This window comes from Tetrao urogallus (assembly GCF_951394365.1).
Source record: "Tetrao urogallus genome assembly, chromosome: Z".
NCBI lineage: Eukaryota > Metazoa > Chordata > Aves > Galliformes > Phasianidae > Tetrao > Tetrao urogallus.
Window position 1 is genome coordinate 23,286,427 of NC_136816.1, and position 23,018 is coordinate 23,309,444.

Below are 23,018 nucleotides of genomic sequence, written 5' to 3' on the forward strand. Positions count from 1 at the left end.
CCTGGGCAGCCATTCCAGTGCCTGACCACTCTCTGAGAAAAAAAGTCCTTCCTCATATCTAATCTAAATCTCCCTTGATGTAACTTGTGGCTATTTCCTCAGGTCCTACTTGTCGCCTGGGAGAAGAGGCCAAATCCCTCCTCATCGCAGCCTCCCTTCAGGAAGTTGTAATGCAATGAAGTCTCCCCTGAGCCTCCTCTTCTCCAGACTGAACAAGCCCAGCTCCCTCAGCCTCTCCTCATAAGATTTGTGCTCCAGACCCCTCACCAGTTTCTTCGCCCTTCTCTGGACATGTTCCAGGGCCTCAATGTCTTTCTTGTTGTGAGGAGCCCAAAACTGAACACAATACTCGAGGTGCGGCCTCACCAGTGCTGAGTACAGGGGATGATCACCTCCCTGCTCCTGCTGGCCACACTATTTCTAATGCAGGCCAGGATGCCGTTGGCCCTCTTGGCCACCTGGGCACACTGTTGGCTCATGTTCAGCCGAGCATCAACCAACACCACCAGGTCCCTTTCCTCTTCACAGTCCTCCAGCCACTCTGCCTCAAGCCTATAGCACTGCGTGGGGTTGTTGTGGCCAAAGTGCAGGACCTGGCACTTGGCCTTGTTGAACCTCATCCTGTTCACTTCAGCCCAGTGATCCAGCTTATCTAGATCCCTCTGAAGGGCCTCCTAGTAGAAACTAAAGAAAGAAGAGCTTAAGTGTCTTGCCCAAATTCACAGAATGTCCAATTAATGATAGAAATAATGAAAAATCTGAGTAATAATTTTCTAGATACAAGAAAAAGAAATGCAAAACTGCATAAAATACAGAACATTTTTCAGATTAACATCGTAAGACATCAGTTTTCAGAACTATTAGAAATATATATAATATCATTTGCTTAAAAAGAAGTGTGGCATTTTCATTCCTTCAGCTCTTTGTTTTTCCTTTATTTCTGCCTATCCACTGTTTTCATTTTTACCCTCACTTAACTCTTCTCTCTTTTTAAAATTAAAAGAACTTCTGCTTTCTCACTGCAATTTTTTCAACTGACAGCCTTTTACGATGTCATTTTATTTTGAACATTAATAAAATTTTATGTATTTCCAACACATTCTTTTTTTCAAAGTAACTCAAGTTTTCATTTGATTCTAATTCCACCATCTCCAATAAGATGGGCATAATTTTTCAGGAAAAAGAAAACAAAAACACCCTCATACTTTAGCTTACATAATGACAATGCTCTAAATTCAGAAGTATAAGGAATAACTTGAAGATGATGACACCACTCTCCAAGATACTGCATTGTGAATACAGTAATAAGTGTATTCATAGAATTGACAGGTAATCTATGAAGAAAATGAAACACTTGCATAATGTTTTGGGTTTATATAATATCAGAATACTGAGAGAAAACAAAAATGAAAGTTGCTGAAATAGAGAATTTCTTTCCAGAGATATATACAGCAATATTATTAAAAGTAAAAGAGTTTAGGGGACATGTATCACACCATCACACCTCAGTGGATGGCTGGAGTCCAGTACAGTGGTTCCTTCCACACGTAGATCATAACTGGAAAAACACTGAGAAGTAAGTCTTAGCTCAGGGGGATGGAGAAGCCTAAGATTCCTGATTTCTTGCACAGACCATTTTCCTAAGTACAAAGCAGTCTTCTCAGTTGGTTGCCCTTTAATGACAGTACAAGGATGAGCAAATCACTACAGTATGTTGGAGCTGGTTTAGGAAATGTAAGGAATGTTGGCGTGTCTCCCAAAATACGTGAGTGATTAAGGAGACTACACTGAGCTATACATTGCCATATGTTTCCAGATGAATTGATACCTTTCCAGCCCAATTTAATCTCACTATTTGCACCCTGTTTTCCTTAGTCTGTATGATCTCAATATACAAAAATTCAACCATGAACATGTAAAATAAAGTGATTTGTATCACATACATTTTTAGACAAGCATCTAGATGCTTCAGAAGTACTTTGGAACAGGTTGCAGCCAATTCAGTGATGAACTGGAATTGCCACTGAAATATTTCCATAATTTCAACATTGTCTCCCATACTTAAAACTAGTGAGATTATACTCTCTTATTTGCAGAAGAAAACCTATTTTTGAGCAGTATTTTCTCATACTGGGATGAAGCCCACGTGTTTTACTTGTCCCTGCTGTCCTATCCTACTTAGTTGAACAGTGTTGTTTCTTGCTTTCTGAACCTTCAGAGGAAACTGTAAAGAGGCTGCTTCTCCAGCCATTGGCAACTGAGTATTTAGAAGCAGACTGTCAGGTATAAGGCCATGTAGGTTGGGTATAGATTGCCTAGAGGGTCATCAACTGTAAATGAAAAATTGCTGCTTTCAGAATATGTATAAGTAATTCCTGATATGTTGCTCCATGTCAAAACCAAAGAAACCAAGATATTCCAATTATAGCTGGGATTTATCATATAGGTATATGCCCCAAAATAAGTTCCCACACAGACTTGTGTAGAAACCAGAATAAAGACCAGAGGTTTGAAGCATCTTATGTCCTGGATCAGCTCATCTCACTCAGTATTTCTGCTGCTGCAAAGCTGCCCTTACTCATACATTTATTTAGCCATTAAAGTTAAAGCTCCAGTACTACCAGATTTAACTTACGGCACTACTGAGTCTTATCTACTATTATTTTCAGAGAAATTTTCTGTCAATTCTACCACCAGAAAACTAAATAATAATAATAATAATAATAATAATAATAATAATTAAAAAATCAAATTAGAATAACTAAGCATTCTTCAATAAGGAAAAGAAGGTCAGTGTGGTACAAAAACGGAAGGATTCTTTCTACTTTTCTCACGGTGCACAAAAACTCTGAAATTAATCTGCAATGGTGTTTTAAAATAGAAACTGTTATGTTACTATGATAGAGAAGCACAGGGGTTAACATTTGAACTGAAGAAAGAAAATGTTCAATTTTTGCTTGTTGAGAGAATTTTGTAGCCACAAAAATGAAAAAGGAATAAAATGAGGCCATTTCCAGACCAGGCATGCTGGAAACTATCAACTGAATCTATACCAATGAGTCATATATGAACAACAGTCTCTCTCTAATCCTCTCTCTCTCTCTCTCTCTCTCTCTCTCTCTCTCTCTGCATGTTTTCCTGAAGGAAATAAAAAATCCTTATGATGTAGAAACATTTGAGATGTGATTAATTACTTCCTCAGACAGGTATTGCCTATGGCCTTAAGAAAAAAATAATTAAAATAAGGAAATAACTGTAACTCCTTCTGGGTAAGTAATGTCACATGAAAGAAACATTTTCTTTTATGTCTACACCCTTACAAATTTAGAAAGAACAGAACAGTAGAATGAAACTAAATTACTAGCTAAACATGTTTGGCCCTTGCAGCAGAAGGTAAACACAGACTTTTTCACATCAAAAGTAATGGGTACTTGAGTGTGAAGTAGCTTTGAGAAAAAATGTATACAATCTTGCTAACAGGAAGGATTGTTACAGAAATCTATTCCAATAATGGAAGATGAAGTTTAATCCTCTAAATAAAACTAGGACCTTGAACAAGCAGAAAAACATTGGTAAGAGGAGCATACTGAGTCTTCCTCATAAATAGGAGGAGAGTGTTCAACATCAGTGAGATGTGGGAAATCAGCAGGAACATGATTAGAGAAATGAAAAAATAAATATGCCATTTTTATATCCAATTAAGAATACGAATTAATGGAAGATTAATAGAAGTTCTTGAAAAATCTTCTAATAAGCAGAGTCAAAATAAGAAATCTAAATTCCAGATGATGCACAACAAAAAAACATCATTTCATATGGGATGTCTACAACAACAGCAATGACTGTATTCCAAGGTCTTTCCAAAATGCAAGCGTTATGAATAAATTCTGAGAAGAACATCTAGCCAGGATTTCAAAACTTTGCAGATTTCAACAGGTTCTCACCTTGCTGAAACTGCTGATGGTAAGGGAGAAAGTAGTTCGAGCTGTTCACGCTAACAAGAATATCTGTCATTTTTCTATGTAAAGTGGTTGACATAAATTAAAAAAAAAAGAAAAGTAAGAAGGGCTTCTGTAAGTATATTGGACTAAAGAGAGATTGCGGAATAAGATGACAGTTGTTAATCAGGCTGGAGAAAAGGCCTAAGTGCTGAACATCTTCTTTGACTAAGCCTTTACCAGCAAGACCTGCCTTTAAGAATCAGAGACTTGAAAGGCAAGGAAGATGCAGGTTCTAGCCCTCTGTTCATTTTCTTGGTGGAAGAGGATCAGATTCCGGTGAGTACTTAAGCAACCTGGACATAAGTAAGTCCATGAAGGATGCTGGCAGACGTCACTGTGAGACCAGTTGTCAACACAGGAGGAAAAAGCAAGTGTACTCCTACTTTCAAGGAAGGATGAAGAAGGACCAACAGAACTATGGTTGAGTCAGCTTCACTTCAATTTCTAGGAATGTGATGGAGTATCTAATCCTATAAAACATTTTCCAGGCACAAGAAATGAATGAAAATCATCATGAGAAAGCATCATGGATTCACTAAGGGGAAGCAATGCTTGGCTAACTTGACAAACTTCTATGATGAGAAGTTTATCCTGGTGATAGATGAGAAGAGAGCAGTGGATATTGTCTTTCTGGAGTTCAGTAAGGCCTTTGACACAGTGTCTAATAAGTCCATCATAGATGCAAGCTGTAGACATACAGGCTGGATGAGTAGACAGTGACCTAGATCAAGAACTGTTTGTGTGACTGAGTCCAGAGGGTGGTGATGAGTGGCATGAAGTCTAGTTGGAGACTAGTCACTAATGAAGTACTCAGGGAGTCAATACTAGACTCAGTCCTGTTAAACATTTTCATTAATCAAAGAATAGAAACATAAAATCATAGAATCCTTAGAATCCTGGAACGGACCTCTGAGGGCCATCTAGTCCAACTCCTCTGGAATGAACAGAGACACTTCAGCTAGATCAGGTTGCCTAGGGCCTTCTTTCTTTCAAGTCTTGCACTGGAAGTCTCCAGGGACGGGACACCAACCACAATACTAGATAGCATGTTCCAGTGCCCCACTCTCCCTCACTCCTTATATCTAGCTTAAATCTATCCTCCCTGAACTTGAAGTCATTTCCCCTTGTTCTATTGCCACAGACCATGCTAAAGAGTCTGTCCCCTTCTTTTCTGTAGCTTTCTTTTAGGCCGCTATCAGGTCACCTTGCAGCCTTTTCTTCTCCATGGTGAAGAGCCCCAGCTCATTAGAAAACTGAGGGAGGTGCTACAGCCCTCTGTTCATCTTCTTGGCGCTCCTCTGTACCTGCTCCAACAACTCCATGTCCTTGTGCTGGGGGCTCCTGAACCAGATGCAATACTCCAGGTGAGACCTCACCAGCGCAGAGCAGAGGGGTGGGAACACTTCTCTCAAGCAGTTCTAGGCACCTCAGTTCAAGGACAAGGAACTGCTTGAGAGAGTCCAGTGCAGAGCCACAGAAATAATTAAGGGAGTGAAGCATCTCCCTTACAATGTGAGGCTGAGGGAGCTGGGTATCTTCAGTTTGGAGGAGACTGAGGGGTGACCTGATTAGTGTTTATAAATAAGTAAAGGGTGAGCGTCATGAGGATGGAGCCATGTTCTTCTCAGTGCCATCCAGTGATAGGACAAGGGGCAATGAGTGCTAACTGGAACTCAGGAGGTTCCACATAAATATGAGAAAAACTTCCTCATGGTAAAGTTGACAGAACACGGGAACAGGCTGCCCTGAGAGGCTGTGGGATCTCCTTCTCCAAAAACATTTAAAACCCACCTGGACACATTCCTGTGTGACCTGATCTAGGTGTTCCTGCTCCAGCAGGGTGATTGGATTAGATGATCTTTCAAGGTCCCTTTCAATCATTGATATTCTGTGATTCTATGTGAGTCTGTGACCTGCTGCTTGTACTTGTCTTGATGCAACCCACGATACTTTTGGCCTTCTGGGCTGCAAGCGCACATTGTCAGCTCATCTTGAATCTTATTAATCAACAACCCCAAATCCTTCCCCCCTGGGCTGCTCTCAAGCCATTCTCCACCCAACCTATATCTGTGCTTGAGATTGCCGCAACCCAGATACAGGACATTGCACTTTGTCTTGTTGAACTTCATGAGGCTGGCACGGGCCAACATGTCCAGCCTATCCAGCCTACCAGCATGGCATGCCTTCTCTCCAGCATGTCAAACCTGCTGAGGGTGTACTTGATCCCATTTTTCATGTTATCTACAAGGATGTTAAATAACGCTGATCCCACTGAGGAATGCCACGTCTTCACTTGGACATGGAGCCATTGATCACAACTCTCCTAGTGCAGCCATCCTGCCAATTCTTTGTCCAGCAAGTGGTGCATCCATAAAATTCATTTTTCTCTGATTGGTGACCAGGATATCATGTGGGACAGTGTCAAATGCTTTGCATAAGTCCAGATAGATGATGCCAGTTTCTCTTCCTTTATCCACTGGCACTATAACTCCACCATAAAAGTCCACCAAGTTTGTCAGGCTTGCCCTTGACAAAGTCATGTTTGTTACCATCAATCACCTCATCTTTATTTTCCATGTGCCTTGTAGAGCCTTCAGGAGGATCTGCTCCATGATCTTGCTAGGCACAGAAGTGAGACTGACTGACCTGTAGTTCCCCAGATCCTATTTTCCCCTTCTTGAAAATGGGGGTAATGTTTCTTCTTTTCCAGCCAGTGGGAACTTCAGGACACTGCCATGACCTTTCAAATATGATGGATAGTGGCTACATGGCACCATTCTGATGGACAGTATGGCAGGAAGGTAATAAAAGCAATATGTGTTTGAGTGATTTCTGTAGTCTCTCAGCACAAGTATTGAAAACACTTAAAATTCGTTCTACAGATTTCACTATCTTTGCTTAGAACAAGGAAGGCACAAGACTGCCTTTCTTACAGGTATGTATACACAGACAAATGAACAAATAACAACATGATTTTGATTGTCCTGAAAAAGAATGATTATATCTAGGAGGAAAACTGAACTTAATTTTACCTTTAGGAGTAGGAATTGGTCTCTCAAGTCCATCGACATGGCTTAAGGGGTCATTTGAATCTGGAATTTCCATTTCACCTAGGCAAAGAATAAAAAGTTTTTATGAACTGAACTTCTGGGTTGATCTATCCCTTACAAAGAATTACGACAGTGCGTTAGCTAACTTATTCAGGCCAAATCCTATCTCCTGAGTAGCACAAAAGAATTCCTAATGACAAAATCAGGAAATATCCATACCATGTTAGAAAACATAAAATTCAGTCAGTTCTGGGGAACATCTTGTGCTCTACAGATATGGCCAGCATTGAAGTCCATTTTCCAGCTCACATTTAAAATAAAGGGATTTACAAAGGACTCAGGCATTTCCTCATCACTGGCCAACCAAAGCAAGCCATAACACAAATTGATGGACAACCTGGGTTGCAAAATAGCATAGATCTGTTTTTGAAATTACACTACAATAATGCAGATTCTATTTTTAGAAGTCAGGCTCAGGATCCTTAATAGTTTTCTTATCCTTTTCTGCAACACATCACTAGAAAGTATCTCCTAGAAAAGAAAACAAAGTAACATAATATTTTTCCCTGATGATTTTACCAGTTTTCCACATGCTGAACTACAGTGAACTCATACTATATAAAGCACATAGTTGACAATTTTAAACTAAAATAGGAGAGGTTTAGGTTAAATTTTAGGACAGGCTGCCCAGAGAAGCTGTTGATGCCCTATCCCTGGAGGTGTTCAAGACAAGGTTGGATGGGGCCCTAAGCAGCCTGATCTGGTGAGTGGCAGCCCTGCCCACAGCAGGGAGTTGAAACTGTGTGGTCTTTATTGTCCCCTCCAACCCAAGACATTTTATGATTCTGTAATTACATTATATATCTGAGCAGGCAGAAATAATGCTGGTCTGCCAGCAGTTCTTGCAGGCAGTAGACAACACTTCCATGTTCCCTTGCTTTTGCAGTGTGAAATGATGAAGGTATTGCACAAAGGCTTATGTCGAATTTCAGCAGAGATACATCACTTCTCATTTTTGCAAGGAAAACTGAAATACACTTGCCTCTACTCCTTTCATTCTGCTTGACCTCCCTCAAATATCACAAGAAGATTAGAATAGGACACCAACATTGACCAGTTAAGGGGAAGACCAAACAATGGAGAAAAAGGAAGAGTAAGAAAAACACCTCCTTTAATGCTGTATATTCAACTTTGAAATGCTTGTTTCCATTTCTTCCGTCAATTAGTGAGATTCATAACAGGAAAAACATTAAACCAGCCATCAGCAAAGAAATTTTTCTCTATTTTCCCTCCTTCCCAGACTCATATCTCTTTGTTTCGAGAAGCTTTAAAAAGCAAAGATGGTAAGAGGAGAAAGCATTTGCCAATTTGAAAATGTTTCAGTAATAGTTTTGTGTGATTAATTCTCATGTTTGACAAGTTTACGTCTGGCAAAGACATTTAAGAGAGAATAATTACAAACCACAGACAGCACCTACAAGCAACATCTCCATGACTAAGCAATGTTAAAATTGAAAATCCTTTATCTGCTAAATAAATTATAAATAAAAAACAGATCTGTCACTTACATTGATGCCTTTATGAAAGAAACATTTATATTTAATGCAATTTGCAAAGTTCCAGTTAGACCATATTTATTCTGTTTTTAAGCTTAACCTTGAATTTACAGAATCGTAAGATAAGATGCCATAAAATCATCATAAGCATGAAAAAATAATTTTTTACACCGAAATTCTTCTAGTTCAGACAATCAACAAGATGCTACAACCAAATAGAAGGTTTTCACCTTGAATTAAACAGAAAAAAAAAATCCTCTCCTAGGAAAAAGACAACATATACCTGTTGAATATTCTCAGTGTTTCTGGAATTTAAATTCCCAACTTAATACATTTTTCTTTCTAGGATTGAATCCTCTACACTTTCCTCAACAGATAATAATCGTTGCAATCATTTTTCCTTAACTCTCGTGACTTCACAACAGACATTTCTTATCATGTACTATCGCCAATTTTCCACACATATATACATCAGATTTGCAGTTTTACACTTATTAACTTCTGTCCTTTTTCCCATTTCATTTACACAATATTTCAATCTGAGTATCCCACTTTACTTCTCTTCTACTTTCCTTTTTTTTTTTTTTCCACCCCGGCATTTTTCCACGTCCTGCTGCTGCTAAAATGGGTAAAAATCCACAAAGGTGGAAAAGAAATGTCTAAAGTGTACGTGGCTATCATAATCACACTCAATGCCATTAAAGAAAGGGAAGACAGGGAATGTAAAGAAAGACGTACTTGGCTAGGAAAAACAATGAGAAATGAAAAGTAATGAACACAGGGAAAATTCTTTCTCAATACAAGTGTTTGTTCAGAGCTAGTTATGACAGTTGACGTGCAGGACTTTGGTCTCAAAATTGCTAGTTCCAACAAAATGGAGCTCAGTGCTAAAAAGCAGTAAGAAGGACAAATTCAGTTAGTATTGGCCATTTCTGGGAAAAGAATAGAGAATAAAATTGAAAACAGCATTATGCTGCTGTATACATCTATGTTACTCTTTCATACATAGAATGTTGCATGTTACTGAGGTCCTCTCATCTTAAAAAAAAGGACACAGTGGTGTAGAACGTTTCAGAGAAGAGCAATAAGAATAATGAAAATTATAGCAAAAACTTCTGTGCACCTGCTAGGATTCACCACTGAGAAGAAGGTGGTTGAAATGCTTTTCGATCATGAGATTCTTGGACTGTTGTTGAGATCCAGTATGTTCTCTTTTACCAATCTCTCAGTAAAAACATGGAAAAACAGCAAAAGGAAATTTCAGAAAGTGAAAGACCAAGCTTTCTGAGAAAAATTATATTTAGGCTGTGGTCAAAGTTCGAATGGATTACAGTTGAGAATGGACAAGTTAATAGAAGAAAAAAAGTATATGGAGCTATAACTAATATACAGAAATCACATGTGGATGAGGAGATTCTTGAGCTCAAAATGGCTAGAAGTTAGGAAAATACCTAGAAGTATGTATACAAGCCTCACTTACCATTTTTCTCCTGCATTTCCTTTTCGCTTCTACTGGAGCAGTGACAGTCAAGGGGTTGACATCTGATCTGCTCTAGTATGGTTACTGTCATATTTTCAACTGTATGTGTCCACTCTTCAGACTCCAGGAGAATCATAGCTCATTTCTGAATCTACAGTCTACATTTGCAGTGTGTGTCAGGTAGAAAAGATAACCAGTTTCTGTCCTCCTTGTACATGAGCAGACAAGACTGCAGTATAGCTCCACCTGAAAGGATACTCCCCACATGGGGCAATGTGTATTTCATATTGATCACCTACCACATCCTCAGGGATATCCCTCTTTCTAGGGATGACACTGTCAAGAAAAACACAGATGCTGTAAATTGTACTTTAATACTGCTCATCTACAAACATAACTTCTTTACTTTTCTGAGCAACCGAGGAAGTTTTTTCAATGAAGGGAAAATTCCAAAATCAGAGCAGAAACCATACTTAGTCAATATTCTATATTTATGGTGTGCAAAATGTGAGTTGATATTCCATTTCTTAGTCTTATATGTAGCAAATTTCAGCAAGAAGAGAAGCAATACATAGAACATTTGTCCAGCTGAATATAAATAATTATTCCTCCTTTTGTTAATTCCCTTCTCCTGACAAATATGAGGAAGACTTGCTTATTGACAAAGATTCCAGGGTAGGTAGCTCTTCTTCAATTTAGGCACTGATGACCAACAAAATATCTAAGAAAACATCCTGTGTTACTGAGATAAGAATGTTCTAACACATGAAAACACAAAATGACCAGATAGATCACAACACCAACTCAGGCTGCATACTATTCTTCATGAAAGAACTGCATTTTTTCCTTCTGAAATGGTTATGAGTTTAAACATCATTCAATACTTGCTAGATTATTGCAATAAGCAGCATTCAAAATGAGCAGACATCAAAACAAAGCATTAATCTTCATTAAAAGCTGAAATCCAAGCAGGCAGTTATTATAATTAATACCAGAGACAAACTGGGGCCTCAGACTCAAACAGGAAGAAAATAACAAAGTAAGGTGTTTTCAACCAGAGTGGGCCTGATTAACTTAGAGAAGAGTTGACTGATACAATGCGGTGCAATGTTAATAACTGTCTTTCAGTTCTTGTAGAGTATAGATGAAATCTTAAAGAACTGGAAATTGCGTAAATAATTCCTATTATTTATTTAAAAGGGTAAAAATGAGTGCCAGAGAGCTACAGATGCACCAGCTCAACATCAGTTCTTGAAAAAATAATGGAACTAAGAGGTTATTTTAAAGCATTTACAATAAAACAGAGATGAGTAGTAAATAGTATAGAAATCAACACTGTACTGGCTTAAATGGATTAGAATTTAACACAGGTCAGCAATCCCAAGTTACTGCAAATAAGTTAAATATCATACATGGGACATGTAAGCAGTAGCAATCCTTCCAGTTTATTCAACACTAGTAAAGGCCTGGACTGTTTTCTTTAGTTTTGTGTATCACTCTTCAAGATGGATATGGAACAAACTGAGATACTACAATTAGTGTCATGAGAATGGTCTTGAAAACAAGACCAACAAAAAGAAAAAATGAGTGACTAAACCTGCTTAGTGTGAAGGAGATTAGGTTCAAACTAGCATTCTCCAAATGCACAGATCTCCACAAACGACATTTTCCAGGGTGGGAGATTAGGCAAGTATCTACTGTACATGATACTGCACAGTTAATTCTTCTTTTCCCTGGGGTGAAAGGAAACATCTTAAGGTCTTTTCCAGTCTCAGATTCTGTGAGGAAATTACGTATCGTTCTACCATGCTATGCTAAATCCCAAAGCTTACAAAGAAATCCTTCTATACAAACAATTGCATATAGCTACAGCTAGGGCAACTGCAGATTTTTCATACAGTAATTCCTTCTGCTCATCAATAATCCTGTCTATTGATGAAAATATTGAAACCATTTCAGATTTAAATGGCAATATGCAGCCATATTTGCTTCCTGCAACTGTAACCTGTGACTCAGGTTCTAATTCTCTTTCAAAAACATAAAACTTCCAAAATCTCTCTCTGCAGCCTAATGCGCTCTAATATTCTGTTCTTTTCTTCATAAAACTTTGTTGACCTTCTGTCAATTACTAACCTCTGGAGCTCACAAACAAAGGGCCCACTGTACCCTTTGATTCAGCTGCCAATCTGATTACTTTGGCTGGAGGAGGCAGTCTGCTTAGGTTGCTGAATCAGGGCCTTTCATTGAAATTTCTCTTTTCCAACATCTGCAGCCCCTGGCAACCAATTGCAGAGTGGGCTTGGCAGACCTGTAAAGGGTGGTGAATAGTCTACAAAAGATGCAGTTTGTAGCATGAAATCAGTGCTCCCCTTTCATAGTTATAGCAGATTGGAACTGCCACAGCACGTTACTTAACTGCTACAATTTCACATAAAAATATCTAAGGGTAGAAGAAATAATCTGTAGTTTCTGTTGCAGTTGTCCTACTAAAATGTCAGTAAAGCCTGAATAACAAACATTTCTTAACCTGCCATCAGCTTTCAAAGAAGACTATTTTCTGGGTAGTATGGTAAGTAGTAAAACTTATTTTTGAAGACATCCTTAAGTTCTTTTATTACTGTGAAGTCATAAAAGTTAGCTGCAAGTAATTTTAAAAGTTCACACTATCAGACAATTAGAAATAGCACAAGTTTTGTATGTCTGTTCTGCTGTAACAAGAGCCAAAACATTTAACAAGTATATTTAAAGCAAAGCCAACAACAGCCTGCAAGTAACAGAACCCACAATTCATAAGCATTTTTCAATGAAGCCAATATCTTCTTTCAGTATTATGATTTCTCCTTTCTTTATATTTTTCTCAGTTTTAGCTAGGAACTATACAGAAATGATCTTATGTCAACATGTGTCAGGAAAAAATGATCTGCTACAAAGTGTGAGAACTACATGAGGGGACAAAAGGCTGATCTGAGGTCTAGTATCTGTGTCAATGACAAGTATTTGTTTCACACATAAATTTTCATATTAGTATAAATACAATTCTAAATGCAAATATTAAGTCACCTTCATTCTGCTCTGTGTGACTTCATTACTCAATCACATCGTAACATGTCTTCAAAACCTTATGCTATAATATTCTTTTGTTAGACAAATGCATAAAAGGGAATCTGCATATCACATTACCCTCTGTTCTAATATATATATATATAAAATGAACTTCCAATACAGCAAAAGATACACCGAATTTGCAGTTTATCCTCCTAGTCATCAGCCAGGCATCTTACCTAGTACTATGAAGTCAGCATGACAAGACAAGCCACTTAAAACAGTATTACCAGAGATTCAGCCATAGACTTCAATGAATACTTTATTTTAATGCATATTTTATATTAAATCCATCTGTGTTTTCAATTGCACTGTCAATCTTTTATTACACAACTCCTATTTTCAACTGTTAAATAACTTAAGATTCTTCCTTCTGGAACTCATATTTGCCACTTAAAATGAAAGTTCAGAAACATCAGTGAAAAACACTGATGATAAAGATTTACTTACATTTCATTCACATGGGAACTCTCATTAACAGATGTTTTACCATAAAACAAACAGCACTCTTGGAAGAGAAGATACTCATTGTAAGTAACCAAGTTCAGTACACTATAAAGCTCCAGAGGTTATAAGCATTAAACTACAGTTTATTCTACAGATTCAGAGCCAGAATAAAGTCAAGATAAAATTCAGCTGCTCTTACTTTATAACACAGCAGGGCTCATTCAACAATATCCTAGTCTATGCCAAAGAATACCCCAAACCTATTTTCAATTCTTAGGCTTTCTGCAGAGTCCTGGCCAAGTCACCTTAGGCAAGACTGCTAAAAGCATTTGATGCCAAAAGATGGAGACAGATGTCTACCAGGATTTTCAAAATATATGGGAACCCAGATCTAATGTCTTCAGTAAATATCCCTTAACTTTTGTAGCTCTATTGCCCAGAGGCAGAGATGGGTAAAGGTTAGTTCCCTGATGTCATTGCAGCCACATGGGTTTTTGACTCAGCACAAGAAATTAAGCAGCTTGAAAGCAAGAAGTTGGGACAGAAAAAAAGTCAAGATGGAGTTTTTAGATTACTCTGACGCTTATGCCACTTTCAATTGATCACAGATTCCAGATTTCAACTGGATTTGGGAGCATCACGGCAGAGAAATTTTGCATGAGCTTTGCTCCTTATAAAGAAAGGCAAAAAATAAAGCAACACTTGGAAACAAATTAAGATGTAATTACAGCAATAAAATTGTTCTGAATGTTTAATAAAAAGGAATGCGCTCAATCATATTTACAGCATAAAGTACTTGAGGCCTTTTAAACCACAGAAGCATTTCAATGTCATTTCAAAGTGTTGCAACAGTGAAACAAAGACTACTAGCTATCACAAACATAGCTTCTCTATACAACAACAAAAAGCAATTGTGGATACATTCTAAAGCTCTTCAACACCTCAGATGTAAAATCATAGTTCAAACACAACCAATAGGGGCTGAGAACACACCTGCAGTAGCTCAAAGAACGCTAAGTAACACAATAATTATCCATGGTAATATTACATGATTGATTATTTTACTGCTTCTGGCTGTGAAAATAAAATAGTCCCAGCCAAAAGGTTGAAAATAATCATGATTTATGAGTATAACACTCCACCAACTGGAAGAAATAACTATTTTCACAGTGTTCTTTTTTTCTGAAAAATAATTCAGAGTCCAAAAATACCAGTGCTATTTGCAGCCTCAGGCTGAAATCTGCAAGACTCCCGTTCACAAGAACAATCTTAGCCCAGCAGAACACTTGAAAACAGGTTTATTTCTAAGCATGCTTTTAAATGTTTATGCTCATGTTTTCTATCTTTAAAATGAAACAATTACATTAATCTCTCTCAGTCTAGGCAGTCACATAAAGAAACAGAACAGATAAACTGAGCATAATGGAATACCAGTTACATACCCTAATTCAGAGTTGGTGAAAAATACAGGCAGTGTAATCACTGCAGGAAATAATATTCTTTCCTTATTTTCACTCTCTGATAATACTGCAAAAGCAAAAGTTGCAACACCAGCCTGAAAAAGGTATGGCTGTTACAGCAAGGCATGTGGCCCTCTGGAACATGGTAAGAACAATCAGCACACTCAGACCGATCAAAGCATTTTTGAATGATAAAAGTTCTTACAGGTAAGTTTTACAATCTCCATCTTCCTGACAAAAAGGGCAGAGTGGGCAAAAATGAGTAATCAATTCTCAAACTCAAAGGCTTGACACTAAACGCTAATCTGAGAAACTTGGGGCCTAAGTTGGAAGCCTGGCTCTTCTGTATTCCTAGAAACCAAAGCAGGCAAGTGTTCACCAGTAGAGCACTACCTACCCTCTTGGGATTTGTCTTCATTGAGTCATGGTAGAAGACGATTTCACAAAGTTACACCTCTAATACATGGCATCACATACTGTATTTCAAGAGGATCAGCTGCTCATTAGTTAGTACCATCTCTACTATAGATATTGCTCATGAACAATTAATAAGTGAAATACAACGTTTCTACTTCTCTAAGAGGACAGTTTTCTTTTTAACACAAAGCACTGTGCCTGAAATTCTTAGCTTTTTACCGAAAATCCTCTTTACACTGAGTAGTTATGCGGAAAAATAAAGAATGATTCCTCCCTCCCATTAACAGTTTAACTTGTACAGATGGCTGTAGAGCAGTAGGAAGTAATGAAATCAGTGCACATATGTCTGAGCCGGACTGGTCACCACTGAGCGCTTCAAGCACTTGTGATTAAAGATTGCTGGTGGCTCAATAGCATCATATGAGTGTACCCACACCATGTCTGTGTGTCTGGATAGGAAATAGAGGACAGTGATCAGGGATCTCAGGATATAAAACAAACTAACACTTGATTTGTATTTTAACCTCAGAAAAATGCATTCCAGTTAGTTTACGTGAGAGTATAAAAGATAATTTATTGATTTGTATAGGTTTTTCCAAGCTTGTGTAATTGAACTATTTATTTTAACAATAAGAATTATGTTTAAATAATATTCACATTTCTTTGTTTGACTCTGTGTATATCTAAAACAAATGATTTCTGCTAAAATGCTGCTTATTGACTCTAGGCAGAAAAAGGTTATTTCTTCCTACTAGAGGATCAACTCGATCCTTCAGATTACACATGAATACTCACAGTGAAGCCATAATGGTTGCATGCTCTGAAAGTCCCATTTCTCTTTTTTCTGTTGTTTAAATTCTCTTCACTGCTAAAGGAGGAAATCAGTTCAGCTGTATAAACGGACTTCTTTGATGCAGTTGTTTTTTGTTACTTGCTTTTAATTAACAAAACCAAGCAATACTTATTTGCATGAAAAGTGGTGGGATACTGTTTGATCTTCTCATAAACAGTATTAAGAAAAGTGTAGAATCCTGAGGTAGAAAATAGAATGAGTGGAACAGTTCCACCTGGTCACAGATGCAGTTTCCAGTGGGTAGATGGAGCACAGATCAAGTGGGATCCTGGTCACAGCCACAGAGATACTAACCAACATGGCTACTTCCACATGATGAGATGATGCCTACCATCCCCCTGCCTGCCTGCACACCAAGCAAGGAGCACTCCCCTAGCCCAGCCTGGAGAGGAGAACCAGACGTGCACACACTAGCAGGCAGCTTCAATGCGCTTTGCGTTTTCCACCTAACTGACACATTTTTCTCCAAGAAACTCAGAGATTTCATGAGCTCCCATTGTCACTCCTCACTATGCAGTTTAATAATTGTAACTGATGCTAATCACACAGTCAACATTAACCATTTTATTATTTTATGATGATTCCATTTCAAGACTGCCACGCTGCCATTTTAATGAATCTTGAAATTATCTTCCAGTTGAATCCTGCATTTATAAACATCTATTTCACAAACGGAAGCCTCTTCTACTTTGTTGTTACTCTGACAGCAGGACCAACACCACTTCTGGTTCACTGTATGGCTCTGTTTTGCTCCTACATCAGAAAAACAAAACCAAAAACTGTGAAAGCCCTGTTTTCATAACATGTAAGCTATGAGAGACAACATACACAACCTGAAGTCAGGTAGCAAGGTTAGCTTATGGTGCTTAGCCATGACTTCAAATTCTTACTAATATTTATTTGTACAAAACTTACTTAAAAGTCACATTTACTTCAAAGACACATTTAAGGTTTCATTTCAGAAAAGGACTCATTTGAAGTGATAGCCTGTATTTTTAACAAATGCAACAATAAGCTCACATAGTAATTGGTGGAGGACATCCCTCACCAATTATGTATGACAGTACTACACTGGATTTCCACTGGTACTAAAGTAGTGTAGAATCAAGCCTTTCCATCCTTGTTAACAGAGAAGCCACCTTATTAGCACTATGTATTTCTCTAGTATGGCTTGTATTGAGCCTGTAACATAATTAGAAGTTCAGACTGCAGTGCTGTGCAGGCTGTGATCCATAGAGAGAACTGCCAGAAACTGGGCAGACAGCAGCTCAAGCTCAGAATGCACAGAACAAGGGTTCAGTTAAGATCAAAATGAGTGAAGATGCAGCAGTGGCAACAACAGTATGTTGAGTCAAACAGGGCAGGAGAGGGAAACCAGCAACGGAACAGTACAGTAAATGAGAGGATAAATTCAAAGCTGCATATACTTCTCAGGCATCTGGCTATTTTTGTTCAACTGCATTTCTATTTAACGGAATTTGCATGACAAGGGATTATCTGAAAATATAGCAAGCATGAGCTGCCCTTGTTAGCAGTCAAGCATCCACAGAGTTGTCAGAGGTGACCTATTATGTATGGTACAGAAGTCCAGGAAGGCTTGTTTACTTTATCTGCCACCAGTTTCATGAAAAGACATTTTTCTTCATTACAGCTATTAAGCATGAACTTATCAGTACTGATGGTTTTAAAACGTTAGTTATTTTCAAAGTCTATTTTTGTGAGCACTCAGCAGTTTCCTCACTCTCTGTACATATGTGAGATTCTACGACTTTCTATAACTGTTCAACTACAGCCAGTTTTTCATTATTTTTTTTAATTTAACTATATACGTACCTGTGTTAGGCAAATTACTGCCTACCATTACTGTAGTAATAAAGTTATTGGAGCTTGTTTTTTTCTGACAGATACTTTGCATGCTTTGGGAAAACACTCAGGCAATCCTGTTGAAAGCATTAAGCAAGAAGCATATCATACCCTAACAATGAGCTATCTACCGTGGCACTAAAGACATACATCTTTGAAAAGACTAGAGTAATTATTTGTATGTACTACACTGTACACCTCTAGCCATAATATTAAGAAAGCACTGGGAAAAAGCTCCTCAAGATCCTCCACTATACTTTCTGCCTCCTAGGTTTTCTACAAAGCAGCCAACATGGAAGAGAGACCTGGTGATCTACAGTCCAGCTCTACGAACATAACAAAGATGTAGTCAAAGATCTATTACAAAACAAGGAACTTTGTATCACTCTTGCAATGACTTCTGCAATATTTAAAACTACTAAGACCCCAAAAGCCAACCAGTGGATATACTGCCCTTGACTTTGTCATTCCGGCTTAGTCTATTTTTCTCCACTATGCCTCTGTATTCTGTATTCTGTTTTCTGTACATTAATCTGAAATACCTAGCCTCACTTTTTTGCTAATTACTGTATAGACAATAGATTATTAGGTGCTCTGCTCAGTTACCTGCTTGTCTATTAATATCTGCTGCCTACACAATATGGCAGAGGTAGTATCACTTTCTGGAAGAAGAATATCACATAGAACCTATTGAGATGCCTCCTATGACCATGAAAGTCTTATCTGAAACACATTCTAAGAATATTTACTTTTAGTTTATTTAGTAAGTGGAAATATATATTATTTGCCTTTTCTACTATGAAACTCAGGAAAAATGAACAATATATTCCTTTATATTTCAGAATTAAAAAATTCTCTATTTTTAAACATAGCAATATCCAATAAAACTAAAACACAGTCAAATTAATACAGCAAGAAATCTCTGTTACAAAACAAGATAACTTGCCACATTGACACAACAGACCTCGTAACAGAGAACTGACCATAAACTTGAACACATAAACATGTCATATCAATGTAAACATAATAAAAGCACAGGAAAAAATCATATGCAATCAACTAAAAACTGTCTGCACTACATACACATTTATCTCTTTTTTCTCCTTTTCAGTAAAGAACTCATTACAATATAAATTTCAATCCCAAGCTCATCCTCCAAACCCCATAAAGGAATCTAAAAGTCATAGCTAATGATGTTAAGCCAAAAGAGAAATCAGAGTTTAGTATGAAACACTGGATTTTTTTCATGCTTACCACTACAAATACAAATTTAAGAAAAGAACAGCAGCAGAATGAGCCCATAAGCGACATAAATCCTTGTGTTTAAAGTAAAATTCAATAACGATGACAGGAAAAGAATTGTTGCAAAAATCAGCTTTGAGAATTCTTATTATTTCCACAGCAACACAACCTTCAGAGATCACAGATGGATTAAATTCCCTTATTATACTCCACCTCCCGTGCTTTATCAATCACTTTTCATGAAATGAAGGCCTCACATTCAGTGAGTTAGATTGGCAGGTTTTCATGAAACTTCTCCATAGACAAAAGAGGCTACATACATAATATACTGTGTTACTGTAACGAGGCTTTTAATTAGATTTGAAGAGATCTTACTGGCCTGAATAATAAAACTAATAAAATAATAATAATAAAAACTAATAAAAATAATAAAAGCAATACTTACTGGACTGGAAAATTATGGTAAAAATTGAACACAGCAATATCTTGCTGCTGCTCTAGTTAACAAACAAGGCTTCACTACCTTCTCATTTATTGTGTTCTGATTGCTATACCTTCAATTTTTTCTTACTTTTTAAAGAAGAGATATATAACAATGCTATTAATAAAGCTGCACTACAATCAAGACAGTAACTAAACATTTATATTTGCATTTTGCTTTTCAAAATAACAATCTAACACTCAAAACCAACCTAAAAGCGCTAGCTTGTCAACTACAATTAATATATTAGCCAGGTTAGTATGAGAACCAATTACATCAGTTCACTACAAAAGTGTGGATAATGAGGTATATTGTGCAAAACCATTCATTATAGGATACAAAGATGACTGAATTTCTGTAGTTTTCTTCAATGCTACAGATTAATCATTCGAAAGAGTCTACTTAGCTTCAGTTACACTGAAGAAAGAGAAATAAGGAGTAGGAGCACAAGTTGGCCAACAGCAACAGGAACAACAGCTACAGTTATTATGACTTCAAACGACTTCAATGATATAAAAATGGCTGACCAAAATCTAGAGGAGAATATAATTTAAACTATAATTTAATATCAGTAGCAATGTAATTATTCAGCTCAGCATCACTTCAGTCTTGTTGTATTATTTAACACTGCAATTTTCTGAGTGCTTCTGATATTTGGAAATAGTAAAAGATGTGCATAACAGATGGATAGAAATAAATGTGTTTGAGCCCAAAGTTCATTTGTTAATTCTTCACTATGTACTGCACAATGGGCCAAGATAAGCACATCTTTAGTGTGGGAAGTAAGGTGTTCTTTCAGTTGCAGCAGTCATGAATGTTCTTTGAATTTCAAAGTAGTTTTTTTATAAAAATGTATTCAAAATAACATATAAATTCCCTTTAGATGTCAAAATTAAAAAAAAAAAAAAAAAGATGACTTATGAAAAACAATGGTATTTATAGTGCCTGTAGGTCTCAATTTATTAAAATGTAATTGCTTACAAACCCCCAAGCACTTGAAGAATGTGTAGGATTATTAGATTAGCAGAAGGAAGTTGCTACACTGAAGAGAGTATTGAACTTTTTGTTACCATTCTTCTTTTCCTCATGGATAGCATTTACCAGAGTCTATCCATTCGTCTCAAGCTGCAGCTTGTCAGGAAATCCAGTGTAGTATTTCTTCACCCTGTCAAATATTCATCTCATTTCTCTAAGTTCTGATTAAGATGTATTAATAACTGGCTGGCTGGTCACAGCCAAAGGGGTTGTGATCAACAGTTCTGTGTCTCGGTGGAGGCCAGTCAGAAGTGGTGTGTCCCAGACTTGAGATCAGTGCTCTTCAATATCTTTATCAATGACACAGATGATGGAATTGAGTGCACCGTCAGCAAATTTGCAGATGACACCAAGCTGAGCGGTGCAGTTGAAACATTGGAGGGAAAGGAAGGAATCCAGGGGGACCTAGACAGGCTGGAGAAGTGGGCCATGTGAACCTGTTGTGGTTCCACAAGGCCAAGTGCAAGGTGATGAAGGTTGCCCAAGAAGGTTGTGGATGCCCTACCCCTGGAAGCATTCAAGGCCAGGCTGGATGTGGCTCTGAGCAGCCTGGTCTGATAGTTGGTGACCTTGCACATAGCAGAAGGGTTGAAATTAGATGATCTTTAATGGTTATTTTCAACCCAGGCCATTCTATGATTCTATGATTTCAGTCCAAATAATCAGAGATAGAAATGCCATATCTTCTATTTCTATCTGTGATCCTATGGCTATGGTCAGAGAAATTTTGTTAACCAAAATAATACTGTTCCCTAGAAGGTACAATACAAACACACACTAAGTAACATTTTTGAGTAAACAGAGGGAGTTTATAACCCAGACAATGCAGAACAAACAAACAAACAAAAACAAAAAAGCAGTTTTTGCAATTTGAGTTGTATGTTCATTCTGAATTCCAAAGGCAACCAAAGGAAGCCTGAAGTGACAGAGCCACCACTATTTCCTGCATGACCTGAGGCAGGGCAGCAATGCAGCAGAGCTAGACCCTTGATACCTGGAGATGCAGTTCACCTGTCAGCTTTGTCTCTTCTGTGTGTGCTGTAGGACTTGATGCTGCTGGGAATGAAGTAGCACAGAGGGTATCACCACCACAATGACCATCTATTATGCAGAGGACTGGTGAAGTTGCTACTTACCATCCAGAAGTACTTTCAAAATTCTGATGCCATTGGAATTAGAGCCATTAATAAACCTATTTTTTTTCCTCGCTTTTGCTCTTCCTCACTTAGCTGTTCTTCTACCAGAAGGATGCATGCTTAGATGACAGTCCTTACACCAAGAAGCACGACTCTACAGAACCTTGGAGTGAGATACTTGTTGTGAGTAATGTTACTACTATATTGCAATAAATAAAGTGAATGTTGAGTGGACTAATACACAGTACTAAATAAAGAGGAAGAAATATCCTGTGTACTAACAGAGAATGTTACTAAGTCTCAAAATAGGCAACTCGGACCATCTTCACTCTGCATTATCTTCACTCAGTAACACAGCACAGCAGTGTGGCAGTTTATGATCGCTTATGTAGCCATATTATCTGACTAACTTCCAGTAAGACTCTGGTGTTTCTGGAAATGTTGAGGACAAGAGCCATAAAATATGAACCATTTTGTTTATCTAAAACATTCCATGAACAAGGATACATTTCACCTTGCTGCACTCACGATCCGTCTGTGCCTTTAGACTTCCCTCAATCTTCCCCTGTATGACTAATCCATGCCTCCACCATCCAAAGAAAGCTCTTATTTCTCTTTCTCCATATTTTCATTTAAAAAATTTAAAACAAAGACTCACACTAACACTAGTGAAAATATTTAAATTTATTCACTAATTTTATGTCTCAAAAAGTTATGTTCCCATCAAAATTGATCAACTTTCTGAGATGTCAGTAAAGCTATTTTCCTCTGTGGATCACTAAAATTACAGGTGAATGGTTATTTGAGGATAGAGGAAACAAGTAGATTATTTCTTTTTAAACGCTTAAACATACGGACTTCATGGTCCTATAGTTGAAGTTTGCACATCTTCTCA

General features: G+C 37.5%; 1 protein-coding gene across 1 annotated transcript in view; it reads right to left on the minus strand.

Annotated features, from left to right (window-relative positions):
• Positions 1–23,018, minus strand: part of ROR2 (receptor tyrosine kinase like orphan receptor 2) — a gene marked incomplete at both ends in the record, with an annotated part of 152,279 nt that overhangs the window by 36,639 nt on the left and 92,622 nt on the right. Inside the window, one exon of the mRNA XM_079548426.1 lies at positions 7,034–7,111. Within this exon, the coding sequence (XP_079404552.1) occupies positions 7,034–7,111 (78 nt within the window). The remainder of the gene's footprint in view (positions 1–7,033; positions 7,112–23,018) is intronic.